Genomic DNA, 17094 nt, shown 5'->3' with positions numbered 1-17094 from the left:
AATTACCCAGACAGAAAATCACCTTTGTTTTGGGTGGTCCAGGAAGTGTTCTGTAAATATGCAGTGATGGAATAAGTATTCAGTAATAACCCGTAACAATAGTCAATAATAGTGCATTCAAATTTGTACTTAAAATGGACATGATTTTAACTGCTTTATATATTTTAAGTTTAATCTATAACTGTGCGTCTAATTATATAAAGCGACAAAATGCATTCTATGTAAAAATTTTAATGTGAAAAATAACTAACAAGGACTTGTGAAATAAATGTAGTGGAGTAAAAAGTACAATATTTCCTACACAGTGCCTCAGTAAGTGCATTTTTGTCATTTTCCACCACTGCAAATATGTATGTCTTAAACGATAACAGTTTAACTGATTTTTTTTTTTTTTTTTTTTTACATAAAGATTTGTGTTTTCAGAAAGTAGTAAATAGTCAATGGACGAAACTTCAGCATTTAACATATTAGGAGCGCTTTATTGTGGAAAAAAAACCCAAACCGGAAGTATTACATCTGTAACACGGGGCGTAATATTTTCTGTTCTCCCCATGAACAGTGAACTCTAACGACCGATGGGCGCAGTGAAGCCTGGTTTTTCAAGTGAAAAAAACTAAACAATAATGTCGCTTTCCACTGCAAGGTCATTCTTATCAGAGGCTTGTTATGGAGAACAAGAGCTCGACGCCAATTCCGCTCTCATGGAGTTGGACAAAGGTGCGTTAGCTGGCTTGCTAACTAGTTAGCACACGGCTCTGTTGGACTGTAGTCCTACGTCGTGTGTTGTGTCTTTTCCATGTGATGGTTCTGCGAAATGTTACCGGCCATGTGAGATGTCTTTACTTTGTTGTGACTAGTGAAATTGCTCCAATTCCAGGGTTGCGGTCAGGGAAGCTGGGAGAGCAGTGTGAGGCGGTTGTGCTCTTCCCCAAACTCTTCCAGAAGTACCCCTTTCCCATCCTCATCAACTCTGCATTTCTGAAACTAGCAGACATCTTCAGACTTGGGTATGGACGCTTTAGAAACTGGTGCTGACATGATAGCTGCTGAATGACATTTTAAATTTTGATGGCTGCTACAGTAATACAGTCACACAGCCATGCAACAAATCTTAATCTATCCTTGGGTAAAGTAAATATTAGGGCTGCATCTTTTCTCGATTACTTCAGTAGTCATTATAGAGAATGGGGGAAAATATCTAATTTTCCTAATGCCTGATGTGACATCTTCATATGACTTTTTTTGTCCAACTAGCAGTCCAAAACCCAAAGGTATTCAGCTTACTGTCATGTATGACAAAGAAAAGCAAGGAACTGGAACCAGAGAATATTTTCTTTCTTAAAAATGTTGTGAAATCATAAATAATTCATCACAATAGTTGCCGATAAATGTTCTGTTGATTGACTAATTGATTAATCAACTAATCGGCTTCAGTACATATTAGACACACCTTTCAATAATACACAATGCAGTTAAACTACACCACTAATTACAGCCTCCAAAATTTTAACAAGAACTGAACATTAGAACCTGTATGAAGGCAGGATTGATTACAGGGCTGGTGTATTAGACAGCATTACTTTTACCTAGATGTACATGATAAACTGACAACTAGTTACAACATTAATTGAGTACTTCTGATTTTTCTGCATGACATTTGGTGCTCTGGTAACTTGTGATTAGCAATATTTTAAATATTTAGTGTAATTAGTAGGACTGGTTTTATTGTGGCACAAATGTCTTTTCTAATAAAGATGGTTTCTCTGATTTCAGGAACAACTTTCTGCGCCTTTGTGTGCTGAAGGTAACTCAACAGAGCGAGAAACACTTGGAAAAGATCCTTAATGTGGATGAATTCGTTAAAAGGGTGTTTTCGGTCATCCACAGCAATGACCCTGTGGCCAGAGCCATTACGCTGAGGTAATAATGTGTAATAATGAAAATGGAACATAAGTGTACATGCTGGTTGGCACAGGATTTTTGCTATAAAGGTGTACTACTGTACAGTCCCAGAATACGTTTGTAATGTATGCACGCCAACTTCCCCCTGCTTCCAGTTGTCTGAGACTGAAAACAATTTCCCCGTTGCTCCCTCTGTTCAGGATGCTTGGTAGTTTGGCCTCCATCATCCCAGAGAGGAAGAATGCCCACCACAGTATTCGCCAAAGTCTGGACTCTCATGACAATGTGGAAGTAGAAGCTGCCATATTTGCAGCTGCAAGCTTCTCCGCACAGTCAAAGTAAGGAAATTCATTACTTTAGCTGAACTGTAGTGCAAAAATATTGGATGACATTTTGGATAACATGAATTTTATTTATTTATTTTTTTTTTTTATGTGGTTTCTAATTTTCAGAGACTTTGCAGCTGGGATTTGTAACAAAGTCAGTGAGATGATTCAAGGTAAAATCTTTGCATCGCATTCACCAATCACATTTAGGGAAATAATGGCTGTCAAGAATGCCTTTTTTACAAGCTTTGGATATTCATTAAATATTCCAAACAAATACCAAAAATTGAAATAAGAACAAATTAAGGCCTAAAACAATTGATTCATAGTGAATTGTCCAGGCAAAGCTTTCTGTTCTGAAGAAAGGTCGTGTTATGTTCACTTCATCTTTGACAGAGGTTGTATTCCTCCTTGGTCTGTACATTTACCCCAGGTTTGGACACTCCAGTGGAACTGAAGCTGAAGCTGATTCCCATGCTGCAGCACATGCACCATGATGCCAGCTTGGCGTCCAGCAGCAGAGAGCTCCTACAGCACCTGGTCAACTCCTATCCCTCCACCCCCATGGTCATCGTCACCCTGCACACCTTCACTCAGCTGGCCGCCTTCTCCCTCATTGATATCCCTAAGCAGGTAGGGGCGATGACAGAGCTTTACATCATCATTGGTGGTTCGTTTTTGTACTTGTTGTAGTATTTTGTCTTGACAAGTGTTTAACAGTTGTTGCTATTTGATTCCTTGTCCATACAGTTACAGCTCCTCCTTCAGTACCTGAAAGATGACCCAAGAAAAGCTGTGAAGAGACTTGCAATTAACGACCTAAAGCTCCTGGCTAAAAAGGCTCCTCATCTTTGGATCAGAGAAAACACTCAGGTAACCTTTCAGATGTTGAGAGTGCACCGCATCATTTTCGTCATGTTTGCGTGAAACCTGTAGCTAATGTGAACGTGTTTCTACCTGCAGACTCTGTGTGAGTGTGCATTGAGTAGCCCTTACAACAGCTTGAAGCTGGGGATGCTTGCTGTCCTCTCCACCCTCTCTGGAACAATCGCAATCAAGCAGTACTTCAGTAATATGACAGGTGGTGTTTATTTTACCTCGGCTTTATATACATTATATATAGCATGTTCCACTGCTGTTACTTGTATTGTGAAAAAGAATATCTCTGGACTGATCTGTATTCCTCTCAAACATTCAGGTAGCTCCTCAGTTCCCCCCCGGCTCACTGACCTGGTTAAACTGGCGCAAGAATGCTGTTACCACAGCAACCTGGCAGTGGCTGCTCATGGGGTCATAGTACTCTCCAACATTGCCATTTCCTGTCCAGAAAAAGGTTAGTTACAACAAGTAATGGCCTGGGTTAGGGATTACTTTAATGCCAGTTACTCATGCAAATGATTTAATTTCAGTTTCACCCCACTGGTGTTTGCTTTTGTGTTGAGTGCCTCTGTGTGTATTTCTCCTCCTCAGATATAGTACAGTTGGAGCAGGACACAGTTTTGGGAGTGGAGTCCCTTCTGATGCTTTGCAGTCAGGACAGCAGCCCCAGTGTCCAGGCCACTCTCAAAGTAAGACATTATAACAACAAGGCAGTCGATACAGGTCGAATGAATGCATCAGGAATAGGGCTGAACACTGAACATCAATACTTTTTTGGCAGCAGTCAAAATGTTCTTCAAACATCGTATAGAAAACTATCGAGCTCCATAAGTTGTAATGAAATGTCTGGTCAGATTAGTAATCACGTTTACTTATTTTACTAGTAATAGTAATTACTTATTAACATTGTTGTGTTTAGGGAACATTTAATATTTGGTAAGTTTTTCCTGTTTTGTTAAATGAAAAAAGTATTTGTAGAAAAACATGTAGTGAACTAAAAATAATATCACACTTCAAACTGTTCCCAGCTCTAGTCGATAAAGTCGGGGGAAAGGGCCATGCAGAAATTCTTGATTATTAAATATACGACTTTCTGTAGTTATACCCAACTTTCTCCTTCCCTTTTTTTGTGTCAACCCCACCCCAGACGGCCCTCACCTCATTGGTTAAGATGCTGAAAAGTCGACCCCATCTCAGCCAATCGGCTGTGGAGTTCCTGCTCGGCCAACTCCACTTATCCTGTGACACCTCACGCGTTCTTCTGTGCCACGCTCTGGCAGCCATCGCCACCCACCTGCCGGTGCTGGGCGACGGTATGCTGGGAGATCTGGTGGACCTCTACAGAGTGGCCAGTCACTCCTCCACTGACAAGCAGCAAGAGCTTCTGGTGAGAGACTGAGCATGAGTCACACATCAGCTGACGTTTAGAAAGGAAAAGCTTTGAGAGTCTTAGTCTAATGTAGCTTTTATGTTTTAAGCACAGACACAGCAGACTTACAACAGCATTTAGATTACATTTAAGCAGAGATCGTGTTTTTATCTACTTTCTAGTTGACAATCAACCTACATATCCAGCCGTTTTCAATTACAGCTTTTTTAGCCCTTACATTACTGCTAATAACTGACTATTAGTTTGCACTCACATTAAGAATTCTTTCTTGTGTTTACACTTTTGTTACTATTGTATTATTAGCTTATTTCAGATTTTGGATTTTAACACTTGTCCCACTCACTGTGATTGTGGCAGGTTTCCTTGGCAACAGTGATTTTTGTTGCTAGTCAGTCATCTTTGTCAGCTGACGTGAAGACAGTCATCAAACAACAGCTGGAGAATGTTGCTAATGGATGGACGGTTTACCGCATTGCACGGCAAGCTTCACGCATGGTAAAAAAAAAATCTCTTTTTAATCAAAATGGTGTCACAACAAGCACCATCCATTTCCTGAAGCAAGATCATAAAGTATTTATCATTAATCGGCAGGGATGCCATGAGTTCTCCAGCGAGCTCTACCAGAGTCTGCGGACCCGTGTGGCATCAGAACACTTCTACTTTTGGCTGAACAGCCTGAAGGAGTTTTCACAGGCCGAGCAGTGCCTGAGTCACGTGGAGGACGGAGACTACAGCGGAGCCATGAGCGCCATCGCCGAGGCCCTGCGCTCCTACCAAAAGGGCATCGCCTCCCTCACAGTCAGTTAACTGTCAGGCATCTGCTTGTCAAAAAACATTACTACACTTCCTCCTTCACCAATGACAGGATGCTTAAAGCAGCTGATAGTCAGTCTGGAGAGTCTTCCTATTGAAGCTGATTTCACAGCATCTCATGGATTAATTCTAACCCAGTACCTGACTGTATCTTATAAGGTCAATTCAACAAGGCTTGTAACTTTTTAACTGTGGTAATTAAACTGTGGTTATGTACACATTATCTGATTAATCCCTCCCTCCAGGCTGCCAGCACTCCTCTGAGCCCCCTAACATTCCAGTGCGAGTTCATTAAGCTGCGGATCGACACCCTGCAAGCCCTGTCACAGCTCATTTGTACCTGCAACAGCCTGAAAACCAGCCCTCCTCCTGCCATCGCAACCACCATCGCTCTCACCTCAGGCAACGACCTGCAGCGCTGCGGCCGCATCTCATTACAGGTGAAGCACTGTGTATGCAGAGAGGTTACCCTGCAGGGAATAGGTCCTTTGTCCAAAGCTCCAGGCAGTCACATTGTAAAGTCATTGTATAGCTTTTGTATAGATGCTGTAGCACACCATGTACTCACCAGAGTTTTAGCTGGCAGCAGTTTGTAAATCATACTTGGTGTTCTACTTTCACTGAGGTAGCAATTGAAAGAACATTTTATATATGCATAGGCACATATACATATTATTCAGGGCTGAAAATAGATGTGGGAAAATTAGATGGTTAATGGCACACGGGTCTGTTTTTTGACTGAAGCTACCGGTAAATACATTATAAATCTTGCAGTTGCAGGGGGAAAATGCAGCAGCAGGCAGACATGAATTGGGAAAAAAAACAGCCCAGAGTAGATGTCTACTTCACTGTCCAGAATTTGTCTTTTTTTTTTTCTCTCTCCAGATGAAGGTATGCATGGACGAGTTCAGAAGTCTTGGAGCACGCTATGCTGATTTACACCAGGCCTCGTTTGATGCCGACTATGCCACCCTTCGCAATGTGGAGCTGTATCCTTAAACATGCCTCGGTCACACTCGCATAGTGTTTTTGACCTTGTTTTCTCAGCTGTACTGTATTTCGCTTTAACTGTCTGTCCAGACAACAACAGAGCTGTTTGCTTGTCTCCCATGTGATAGAAGCGTTGATTCTGGACCCACAGGCAGCCAGGTGAGAGTTGTTGCTGGAGTCCAGAAAGGTCGACCAATATGATTTGTTTTTATTTTTTTTTGGCAGTTCAGGGAAAAAATGTAAATTTATATTAGATTCATTGTTTTACTTACAAACTTTGGGGGAAAACTGCTGTAGATAAAAAAGACTTCCGTCTTAATTAAATCCCTTGGGTCAGAGGGTTTTAACTGGTTTGGCACTTGAGAAAATGTATTTTCTTTGTCGTTGACTGTCAGTAAAGAATGAGAACTAATCTCATTTTAGTTTACGTGCATCTTATTGAGTTTGTAAAGGAATGTTAATATCAATGCTGTGACCAGTTATCATGACGCACACAGCATCATATTGAAAATAAATGCATCTTATTAACTTGTTAGAAAGGCTTTTCACTGTATCCATGTACTTGAATGTTTTGTACTGACAGTGCTTTGCTGTGGCACGTGTCCCCTGAAGGCGGTCTCCTGGCAGACGTCTGTTTGTAACAGATTGTCTCTCTGTGTTTCTGTAATTTAGTTTTCAGGAGTATGGCACCCTGGGGTCGGTGCAGACAGAGAGTGAATACGAGCGACGGATGATGTCTGTCTTCAACCATGTGCTGGAGGAAGTGGAGGGCCTCACCAAGAAACATCCCCCAGTTTCATACCTGGTAAGATTAACATGGACCACCTAGTGATCACCAAGTTTGAATATGCTAAATTACTTCTGCTCATGGTTTTGCTCCAGGGTTTCCAGATTTTCAAAGTATAAAGGTTGTAACAAATGTTCTGTTGTTATCTAGTAGTATGTAAGTGGTGTATTTGTGCAACTAAGCTTTGTATGTCAGTGTACCTAGATGCATATATGGATCTTAACTGGATATTGTCTATACTCTTAAAGCATATGACAGTTGTCTTGCTGTTTACATTAATTGCTGTAACAATATTTTAATGCTGTCCTCTTGAAAAGATTTGAATAGAATAGATTTTAATCTCAACAAGATTTATCTGGTTAAATAAAAGAAAAAAATTGAAATGAGCTGCAGCAAACCGCCTATAATGTGGATAATGTAAATGTATTGTTTGCTGTCATTATTTTTCAGCATACAGGTTGCCTCTGTGACACTGTCATAGCTTTGCTCAAGGTCCCGCTGTCTTTCCAGAGGTACTTCTTCCAAAAGCTCCAGTCAACAAGCATTAAGGTACAGTAACTCATAATATAAGCACTTTAATTAGAAAAGCAAAAAACATATGGACATCCTAAGGCCAGGAACGCACTGGCTGCCTGGCATGCGTGTGGCAGCTGTGTTTCATTTTGGTGCCCATGTTAATGGGTTAGAGCGAACACACTGCCTGTGTGAGACGGTGGCATTTTCATTAAATTTTCTGTCAAAATTAAATCAGAACTTAATTTATAAAGAATGATTCCTGGCCTAATTCACAGTTACTGATGCCAAACAGAATGAAAAACATTACGAATGACTTTGAGCTCACTACACAACTTTCTATCTACTCAAAAGCAGTACTCTCCTCTCAATGTCATTGTATTAGATTTACATGTCCTCAGGACTTTTACAGGATGCCTTTCACTGTTCATATTAACAATCATTCATCAACAAAAGGAAGAATGAGAAAGTCACTCCCTCATAACTCGGATGCTTTTATTTGACCCGTTATTTGGAAAGGAACAGAGGACACCACATATAGTATCCACTTTACATGGCTGTGTGATCATGGAGACGTGCAGTACAGTAGAGAACTTTCTTTAGCTCTCTGAAGACTTATCCAGGCATGTGTTATATTTTTACAGCTTGCTATTTCTCCATCCCCACGAACACCGAGTGAACCAATCCCAGTGCAGAACAGCCAGCAGCTGACTCTAAAAGTGGAGGGGGTAGTGCAGCATGGTTCCACTCCAGGACTCTTCAGGAAGATCCAGTCTGTCTGTCTCAATGTCACTTCAGTTCTCCAGAGCAAGACGGGACCTGACCACAAGGTATGTGTTGGCTTTTTGCCTTCATCTTTGATTATTGATTAAATATTTTTAAGAAATCATAGAAATCTTAAGTCCAAAACATCCCCTCTTCCATTCTCTTGTGCTCTTATGATACAGGATATCACTCTTTGTTTCATGTATTGAAGCTTTTATCTGATATTCTAAAACCCATATAGGCACTACTAACACAGCTGCATACACAGACCACACTAGTGCACACATCTGTCCTCTAAGTTGCTCTCCATTGGCTGTGTTGTTGCTCCTTTGACAATAACATTCCCATATTTTTATCCTTTTCCCATATTTCCTACCCTTCAGATTCCACTAGACACTAAAACTAATGAGATCGAGCAGCGGGTAGAACCGCACAACGACTACTTCAGCACCCAGTTCTTGCTAAACTTCTCCATCCTGGGCACTCACACTGTAACTGTGGAAGCCTCTGTGGTGGATGAGAGCGGCACAGAGTGGAAGACGGGGCCTAAGACGACGGTGTCGGTCAAATCCCTGGAGGATCCTTACTCCCAGCAGCTCCGACACCAGATGCAGCAGCAGAGTGGAGCCCAACCTGCTCCACAGAGGGGAGCATACTCTCGCTTCTAGTAAATGTGCTTTAACTTTTGTGCTTGACCTGTTTTGTTTTGTAAAAACTGATTAAGTAAATATTTTTTTGAATAATTAAAAGACCAGATTTAATTGCGTGTAATTCTTCTAAAATGTGTGAAGCAAGGATAATGCACTTATTTAGAACATGATTCCTTCACTCCATACATTATTGGCCTTCTGTATAACCTGAAGGTGAATATCGCCCACCAGAAAATGCTAAATTGCTTGTAATTGCTTCTCCATATTCTTAATCAAATCATATTTCATGCATGCAGTGATCTCCAGGACAATTTAGTACAAATGTCCTTGGATTTACTGTAATCTACTCTACAATAAGTGTAATAACAGAGTGCCACCAGGGGGCAGAGCTAAGTCATTTACTGAACATCTTTGTCTGAAGAGTACTAAAATCTCTGATGTCAATTCCACACTTGTCTGAATCATAATGTTAAATGGTCAGCATCTAGTCTATTTCCGCTAGATAAATTTACCTTTACTATTTTACAGTGTACATCATCATGCTGACCCATCCTATGCTTGTTATTTTCACCAACAGTTATGACACCCCAGTTCTATATCTTCTCACATACTTTAATAATGATGCGAACTCTGTTGCCTATGATGCTTCTGGTTTAAAAGCAAGTAAATTCAGTGATTTTAATCGTGAAAACACACACCCACACTGATGATGATGTAATCTGAAAACAATTTGCAGCTGGGAATTGGTCCAGATGACTTAAGATGAAGTCATAAGACTTAGTCACAAAATTATAAAAACAGTTTCTTGTCCATTAATACTGAAACCATCAGCACTTGAATCAAGGAGTCTGCGCACTTAATGGTTAGAGGCTGGAGGTGAACACCAGAGTGTCAAGTGACAGGGAGTAAAAATGAAGCTTCCGCACGTGTTTTTCAAAATAAAAACTAGGTACTGGTTGTACCAAGTCAATTATTATCTCATTAAACCATCAAGGAAATTTCTATTTAATATTAAAATTTAGATGTTCGATATGTTCACATTGATCATTTGGCAACAGTCAGAAATTAGGTACCCTTATTTTCAATACAGGAAACATTTTCATCACATTCTGATGACAAATCTAGGATGCTGTTATCTTCTCTTTGTTAATGCAATGGAATTAGCTGCTTGACACGTTAACAATTTACAAAACCAGGCATAATAGTTTATTTATTCTGTTAATATTCTTTACAAATTCATAGTAGTATAAATAAGAAAAACAGTTGGGACATGCCTCCTGGTATGCACATTGACTATTAATTGTTGACTCGGCTACTAGAATTTTAAGTATATTGATTTTTTTTTTTCTGTTAGACTTCCAAATTTTGTTGTAACTTCTGATGCCAGATTTTTCAGTGGGGCAAAGTGGATAACTGCCAAGGGGCCTCATAAATGGGAGATTCAGGTTCACAGTGTTAATTCTATTATTTGCAACTTTGTTGGGGAATTTGCACTACTTAGGTACAATTTCAACTAAGGCAGGTTGATTTATTCTCAACATTCAGAATTAAAGGTAATGCAAAGTACTATACCAACTAAACCAACTAAAAATGAATCAAACAATATAATCCTAACATGAATGGCCAGTTGTGGGAAGTAACTAAGTACATTTACTTAAGTACCGACTTAAAGTAGCAATATCGCAGATCTCAGTTTCATTATCAGGTTTGTTTTTGAACCACTAACGTTTGTGGTAGTGATTTTGTGAGTGAGTCATACCAGCGACCCAGTTCATAAAACTGTAAAATGCAAGGACTTGTATATAATTTCATCGGTTGGTAATAGGCTCAATCACCATTGTGTTACCTCATTTGGCAATAGATGATAACTTAAAAGACACAAAAGGACAAAATTGAGGTACTTGTACCTAACTTGAGTATTTCCATTTCATTTTATGTTATACTTCTACTCCACTACATTTAGAGGCAAATGTACTTTTTACTGCACTATATTTATTTGGCAGCTTAAAAAATTTGTTACTTTGCAGATCTAAATTATTTATAGAAAATATGATTCACAAATTAATTATGATACATTATTATAAATCAAACTACCCAGCAGGATATAAAGCATCAGGTTTTTTTTTTTTAGCCCTTTCACTTATTTCACTATTCGTGCATGAAACCTTACAACTGAAGCTTTTATTTTGAAGGCAAGACGGACGCGTTTCCGTTCTCAGCGTGTTGATCTTTTTTGTGCGTTGACGCGATGTGAATCGGGACTGGAGAGAGATAACGGGTGATGCCAGCAGAGAAACGAAATATCGCTGTTATTCGAATCTGATGTGCATATGTCGTGTGTACGTTGTGTAGCGTTTGGCTAACGAGCGGCGTTGATCAGAGGCCCGGCCTGAATCGCCTCTCGCTCGTATTCGTTAATGGGAGCTCAGTAGCTAGCTAACTTGACGACAACGACGACGACGATGATGATGATGCATTGGTGGATTTATCCCGGTGTCTCTGACTGAGATGGAGTCAGCGACGCTCAAGCGGAGCTGCCTGCTTGCTAGCTAGCGAGCTAACGGTGCCCGCCGGGAGACACCGTGCCCGAGCAGCCCTGGATAACGTTAGCTAAATGGCTGCAACTGCAGTTTTACATTACGGGGTTTGTTGTAACGTTATCACACGTTTCCATCGCTATCCCCGGATTTGATAGAAAGGGAACATGTCAACTAGCAAAAATTGCTAAATTAACCGTTTAGGAGAGCTACACGTGATATAGTTTATCTCGCTCCAGCAATTAGCTACATCCCCGACTGTCCTTGGATGCTTCAGTGACACTAATTGGGGTGAGTAACATTAGCTACCACACTTAAAGTAAAGTAAAGGGCCGGACTATATTCTGGGTGAAATACACGGATATTGAGTTTTGCACCAGCCTCCAGACATCCAGCGCCCGAGTTAACGTTTGGCATTGTCTCATAAAATACATAAGCACTTACGTTTATTATTTCCTTCATTGTGTGTGTCAGTATGTTTAGCAATAATGTTATAACCCAAGGGTTGTCACACCTGACACGTTTGATGACATCTGCTCCCGTTATGCTAACTCAGCCTACTGCTAGCTAGCATGTCATGACCACGTCCCGTGCGACTGGTCCTTTTATGGTCCTGTCTTTGCATGCATTACTGGTACGGCTAGGCAGCTAGCTATTGGGCAGTCACGAATAACAAACAGCTACAGTCAGGAATAAATCCTATTGATTAAAAATCAGAAAATAGCGTCCACTACGCGCGTTTAATTTAAATTCCGTGAAATAGCCTCACCCTCAACCGGTTCGCGGCAGACTCCCTCCTCAGTGTGTGGTATGTCATTGGGTTATTCTGCGGATTCGTGTCCTGTTCAGAGCAAATCAGTTTGTTTACAGTAAGGCTAATGTTATGTACACACAGGACTCGTTTTGTCTTTTGTCACACAAGCTAAGCCGAGATGTTAACAGCTGCTGTGTCTCTGTTACAGACGGTGTGTATCAGGATGGCACAGCTCTTGGACGGGGCCAGCAAACTGGGCTGGGTTCTGCTCACGGCTGTGCTCCGTTTTGTGTTTATGTTCTTCAACAACTGTGTAGCCATCCCATCGTACTGCTTATACCTGCTGCTTCTCCAGCCGCTGAGAATATGGGACAGCTCCACTTTCTGGCACATTGAAGGAATTATGTTCAAATGGTTGCTGGCCATGGTGTCTTCATGGGGCTGGATTGCAGGCTATACAGGTAAGATAGATTCATGCATATTGCCATTGGTCCATGTGCTTTCTTGCTCTGCTTGCATGCAGAAATATATTTGCACACTGGACCTAATGGTAGCAGTTTGCTGATGGGTAAGCGTGCGCAGAATTGCTCTAAAAGCTGTGAAGTTGCATCCTAGCCCTTATTTGTGCTTCACGAATTTACACTTGAATCACAAAGATAAACATCTGTTGCACTGAAAAATATAAACCTCATCAAACCTGGAATATTTTATAACAAAACTTGCTGTTCTTCTGAAGATATGTCCAAAACCCCTGGTTAGACTCTTCAAAACATCTGGATGAAAAATGTTGCGTTTGCTGCACATTAAAACAGTTATGATGCTGCTTTCTTGTCCAAACAAAGATGATAGCTGTAGAATGATATATGTCTTTGATTAAGTTCTACAACATGAACCAAAATTGAAGCTTTATCAATATTGCTATTATTAGTTACATTTGGTGTATTGCATATATCAGAAATTATAGTATAATGTCATGCATTAATATGCTTCTTGTTTTTTACAAAAAGAACAAAGACATGTCATTTCCTTCTACCTTAGGAGATTAGGAAATACAGTTGCAGCTTTAGAAACTGGTGAAAAATCTTTTTGCTCTGCAGCAGACATAATTTTTTTCATCCAGCTGAGAAGAATAGTATTGAGGATGCTGGTAAGTGCTGTTAAGCAACCGTCTTTTCAAACACTCAAATGTCAATACATGAGAGGCACAAATTGAGGCTAACTTCTCCCCAGCTGATGAGTACTGGTCACTGTATGAACACTGACACCAATGTGTAGTTGCTATCCCACTGCCCTCTGTCACCAAGTATTTTTCTTCCTGAATTAGAAATAAGTCAGTGACAGGGTTAGGGCAGATGGTTGAATAAAAATGAGATAGTCGAAGAAAAAATGAATAAAAATGCTCTTCTTTCTTTTGAATTTTAAGTGGCACAGCTGCTTTTCCCTCCACTTTCAATAGAGCATTTCCATTCAAAGCAAGATTACTTTCCTCTATTACAGTGATTCTGTGAAAAACCTCCTTACCTTGAAAAGCATAGCTCAGTCTGGTTTTTATTTGTGTAGTTACACATGGTCACATTTTGTATTTTTGCTGCATGTGGTCCTCCTTTGCCTCCGCTTAAAAGGAGTATTACTTGTAGAGCTACAACAAATAACTGATTAATCATACTGTTTTGATAACTGGGTAATTGTTTAGGGTGATTTTCAAGAGAAATGCCAGATTTTTGAGTTCCAGATTCTCAAATGTGAGGATTTGCTGCTTTTCTTTGTGCTGTATGACAGTAAATGAATCACCTTTGTGTTTTGAAATTTTGGTTTTGACAAAACAAAACACCTGAAGACATCACCTTGGGCTCTCAAAAAATATGACGGCAAATTTCTTTATATTTTATAGTCTAATTGATTAATCAAGGTTAATGGAAAACGAAAATAAGCTGTGACCTTAAATACTAGATTTACTAAATACAGTCATGGTGAAGGAATTTTTCTTTTTGTAACTGTACAGAGAAAGTACGTCTGTTGATTCTTCTCAACTGGCTGGTTGAATATCTTGAAGTGATTCAGGTTGTCAGTGGTGTTTGGTTGCACACAGCTCTGAGCAAATGCTTACAAATTGCTGAAGTGGTGAACATGGGGAGCAACAAGGCACACTGATTAATATTGCAAAGCTTTCAGCCTATAGAACACCTGGTCTTTTGTTGAGCAATATGTGTTACAGACCTGTGAGTGTTTGGAAGTGAAACACTATACAGGCGTAGCATGTAAATGAGGACTCAAGTTTAATTGCGACAATCAGATGTAATATTTTGTAATTCATAGTCTGGTACTTCTCATATGAATTAAATTTATACATTTATACATACAGCTGAGTTTTAGGATACATTCAAACAGCAGGTAAAATGGTCCAAATCATGTTAATTATTTAAAATCTGCCTGTGTGACAGGGATCTGTATTTACTACAGTGTAAAACTAATAAAAACATGTCTTAATGCTGATTGCTGATTTTTGGTTCTTATTCTGACATAAACCAGATTTGAGTTAATGTGCGTCATCAGTCAGTTATTAAGGAGCATTGAGGTATCTACATAATCATTTAAATGTCACCTCAGTGCCACAAAACTCATTCGATGTACCCATGTGATCTGTATAAAAAGAAATGACTGAATGGAGCCAGGCGAATGTGAGTGCAAAGTTATGAGCCTTAAAATGGACTTAAAAGAAGCCGCAGACTCAAAATAAAAGAAGCATTTGAGTTACACGTAGGCATATGAGATAAGCCCAGGTATGACACAGTGCAGCAGCATGATGACATGACATGCAAGGTCACTAATTTAAATGGCCCTCTTTTCGTTTGTATACTTAAGTGCAAATGTGTCAGGTGTTCTTTGGCATTGTTTTCTGGCACGTGTGTCAGAAGCGGTTGTTTAGACTGCTGTCAGATATAAGCCACATTACAAAACACTGAACAGACTGACAAAAACTTAGGTCTGAGCAGTAAATTATTACGGAAAGATAAATGCCGGCGATATAGATATAAAGTTAAACTGCTCTAGTAGATGGGTCAGCATGCAGTCGACCAGACCTGGAGCATGTGCAAGCATCAAATATTGTGACCTGCATCTCAAGGCTAGTAGGGCAAAGTGGGGTCGATTAACCCTGTTACCTTTCCTTCACAAGGCACTATTGTGTAACTATCAGCTCCCTGCACTGTGTGAATGACCTCTGAATTTGGACAACACACAGAATTTTAAAGCTTTGGGTTTTGTCCAAGGTCACACTTGTACTTTCACACTTACAGTACAGATTCTTTCCCCTTTCTTTCCAAGAAACAGCTGTAAATTATTAAGTATGTACATGTAGACCACTTTCCCAGGCACTTGAATGGGTAAGTGGTCTCAAGCTTTAGGGTCCCACTGTGTACGTATAGGTATAAGCAACATTTCATTTTAAATGCAAACAATCTGACATGCTTAGAGATGAATTTTGACCAATCTAGTTGCCTGATTCATTGCAACCTAAGATGTTGTAAGTCAGTGGTTTTCCTGATCATATTAAAAGACAGACCTCTTTAAAGTCAATAAAGATACATGTTTGTTCTAACAGAGTTGCAACAAATAGATGATTAATCAAATACTTCATCAACAGCAACTATTCTGATACAGTAATTGATTCATCCATGTTTTGCATATGGCTTCCCAAACGCAATTATTTGCTGGTTTTCTTCGTCTTTGAGATTATAAATATGTTTGGGTTTTGGACTGTTAATTGGACAAAACAAGCATTTTCAAAGTGTCTTAGGCTTTTGGACACTTTTTGACCAAATGATTGATCATCAAATAATCAAGAAAATAAACTGATCAATCAACAATGATTTACATGCATATTTATAAGGAGCAAGTACAAATATTTCATTCTGGTAACATTGTTCCAGATATAACATATATTTTTGACTCACTGCTTCATTCAGCCTGTGCACTTGCACTCAAGAAATGCAGGATGTGTGCCAGGGAAACGGGAGTATGTATTCACAGCTTGACACAATGCAGTCTGGAAGCTGAGCATTGGTTATCAGACATGAAGGATGTTGCATCACATCCACTGGAGAGGCAGAACAATGGTGCTTTGTAGATAACATAGATCATGTTATTAGTATCATACACGCCTTATTCTTCATGATAAGGATCATTTGTACAGAAGAATAATTCTTGAGATGATTTGTTGGAAAAACTTTTTAGCCTGACTCCTAAACTGAATGAGAAGTTAAATCTCAAGCTGCTCATGGAGGCTTCGTTTGTATCATTAAGGCAACATTATTCAACTGTTTTACATCAAAATAACAGCTTCAAAATCATTTTGATGATATGCTGACTTGTAGTAGGGAGAATGGCGCCTCTTTTATTCCCACCCGCACCTTGGGTTGAGTGGATATGATCTGCCACAAGAAGTGCAGAACACTTTACTATGTATGTACTATACACTATGTCACACACCACAAGCTATGGTTCTTCAGCCCTGTATTCTCAGTACGGACGAAGAGACTAGCTCCTAGCATATACAGTTTAGCACACGACTGCTGTGGATTCAGATGTTTTCACTCAATCGGATTAGCTGAATGCTGACCTGACATGAGTGGATAGTGTGATTGCTTGCTTGTACTGAGATGATGATTGTCTGTTTGTTGCCTGAGCAGTTGATAGGCTTTGCTAACATAGCTAACTTGAGCTGCTAGCTTCTAGGGGTGTATTGCGTCCAGTACCTGTAAATGCTCGGACTCAGAGCCCAACAAAAAT

General features: G+C 39.8%; 2 protein-coding genes and 1 long non-coding RNA gene across 3 annotated transcripts in view; 2 read left to right on the top strand and 1 right to left on the bottom strand.

Annotated features, from left to right (window-relative positions):
* The first annotated feature begins 529 nt into the window (after nucleotides 1-529).
* On the top strand, nucleotides 530-9126 carry ints7 (integrator complex subunit 7). Its single transcript, XM_056404505.1, has 20 exons — nucleotides 530-717; nucleotides 878-1007; nucleotides 1774-1920; nucleotides 2103-2240; nucleotides 2355-2401; nucleotides 2662-2861; nucleotides 2979-3101; nucleotides 3192-3309; nucleotides 3427-3561; nucleotides 3699-3796; nucleotides 4255-4494; nucleotides 4855-4992; nucleotides 5089-5295; nucleotides 5556-5750; nucleotides 6196-6299; nucleotides 6391-6459; nucleotides 6973-7105; nucleotides 7538-7636; nucleotides 8245-8430; nucleotides 8749-9126. Exons 1-20 carry the CDS (start codon nucleotides 624-626, stop codon nucleotides 9031-9033), a joined length of 2886 nt encoding a protein of 961 aa, XP_056260480.1. The 5' UTR covers nucleotides 530-623; the 3' UTR covers nucleotides 9034-9126.
* On the bottom strand, nucleotides 2866-4389 carry LOC130187150 (uncharacterized). Its single transcript, XR_008830395.1, has 3 exons — nucleotides 4266-4389; nucleotides 3459-3547; nucleotides 2866-2999 (listed from the first exon to the last, which is right to left on the bottom strand). It is a non-coding gene; the product is annotated as an uncharacterized LOC130187150 (long non-coding RNA).
* A 2097-nt stretch (nucleotides 9127-11223) lies between the features above and the next one.
* lpgat1 (lysophosphatidylglycerol acyltransferase 1) overlaps nucleotides 11224-17094 on the top strand; it is a 48805-nt gene continuing 42934 nt past the window's right edge. Inside the window, exons 1-2 of the mRNA XM_056363208.1 lie at nucleotides 11224-11843; nucleotides 12515-12767. Coding sequence (XP_056219183.1) covers nucleotides 12530-12767 — 238 coding nt within the window. The 5' untranslated portion in view covers nucleotides 11224-11843; nucleotides 12515-12529. The remainder of the gene's footprint in view (nucleotides 11844-12514; nucleotides 12768-17094) is intronic.

This window comes from Seriola aureovittata, chromosome 19 (genome assembly GCF_021018895.1).
Source record: "Seriola aureovittata isolate HTS-2021-v1 ecotype China chromosome 19, ASM2101889v1, whole genome shotgun sequence".
Taxonomy (NCBI): domain Eukaryota; kingdom Metazoa; phylum Chordata; class Actinopteri; order Carangiformes; family Carangidae; genus Seriola; species Seriola aureovittata.
The sequence above is the reverse complement of the archived record's forward strand: the minus strand, read 5'-3'. Positions and strand labels throughout refer to the sequence as shown.

Bases quoted from the DNA above. Each gene is read 5' to 3' on its own strand.
- ints7 (XM_056404505.1), top strand. From the start codon at position 624: ATGTCGCTTTCCACTGCAAGGTCATTCTTATCAGAGGCTTGTTATGGA. The intron at 5,296-5,555 runs GTCAGTTAACTG...CCCTCCCTCCAG, and splicing joins AGGGCATCGCCTCCCTCACA to GCTGCCAGCACTCCTCTGAG. The intron at 7,106-7,537 runs GTAAGATTAACA...ATTATTTTTCAG, and splicing joins ATCCCCCAGTTTCATACCTG to CATACAGGTTGCCTCTGTGA.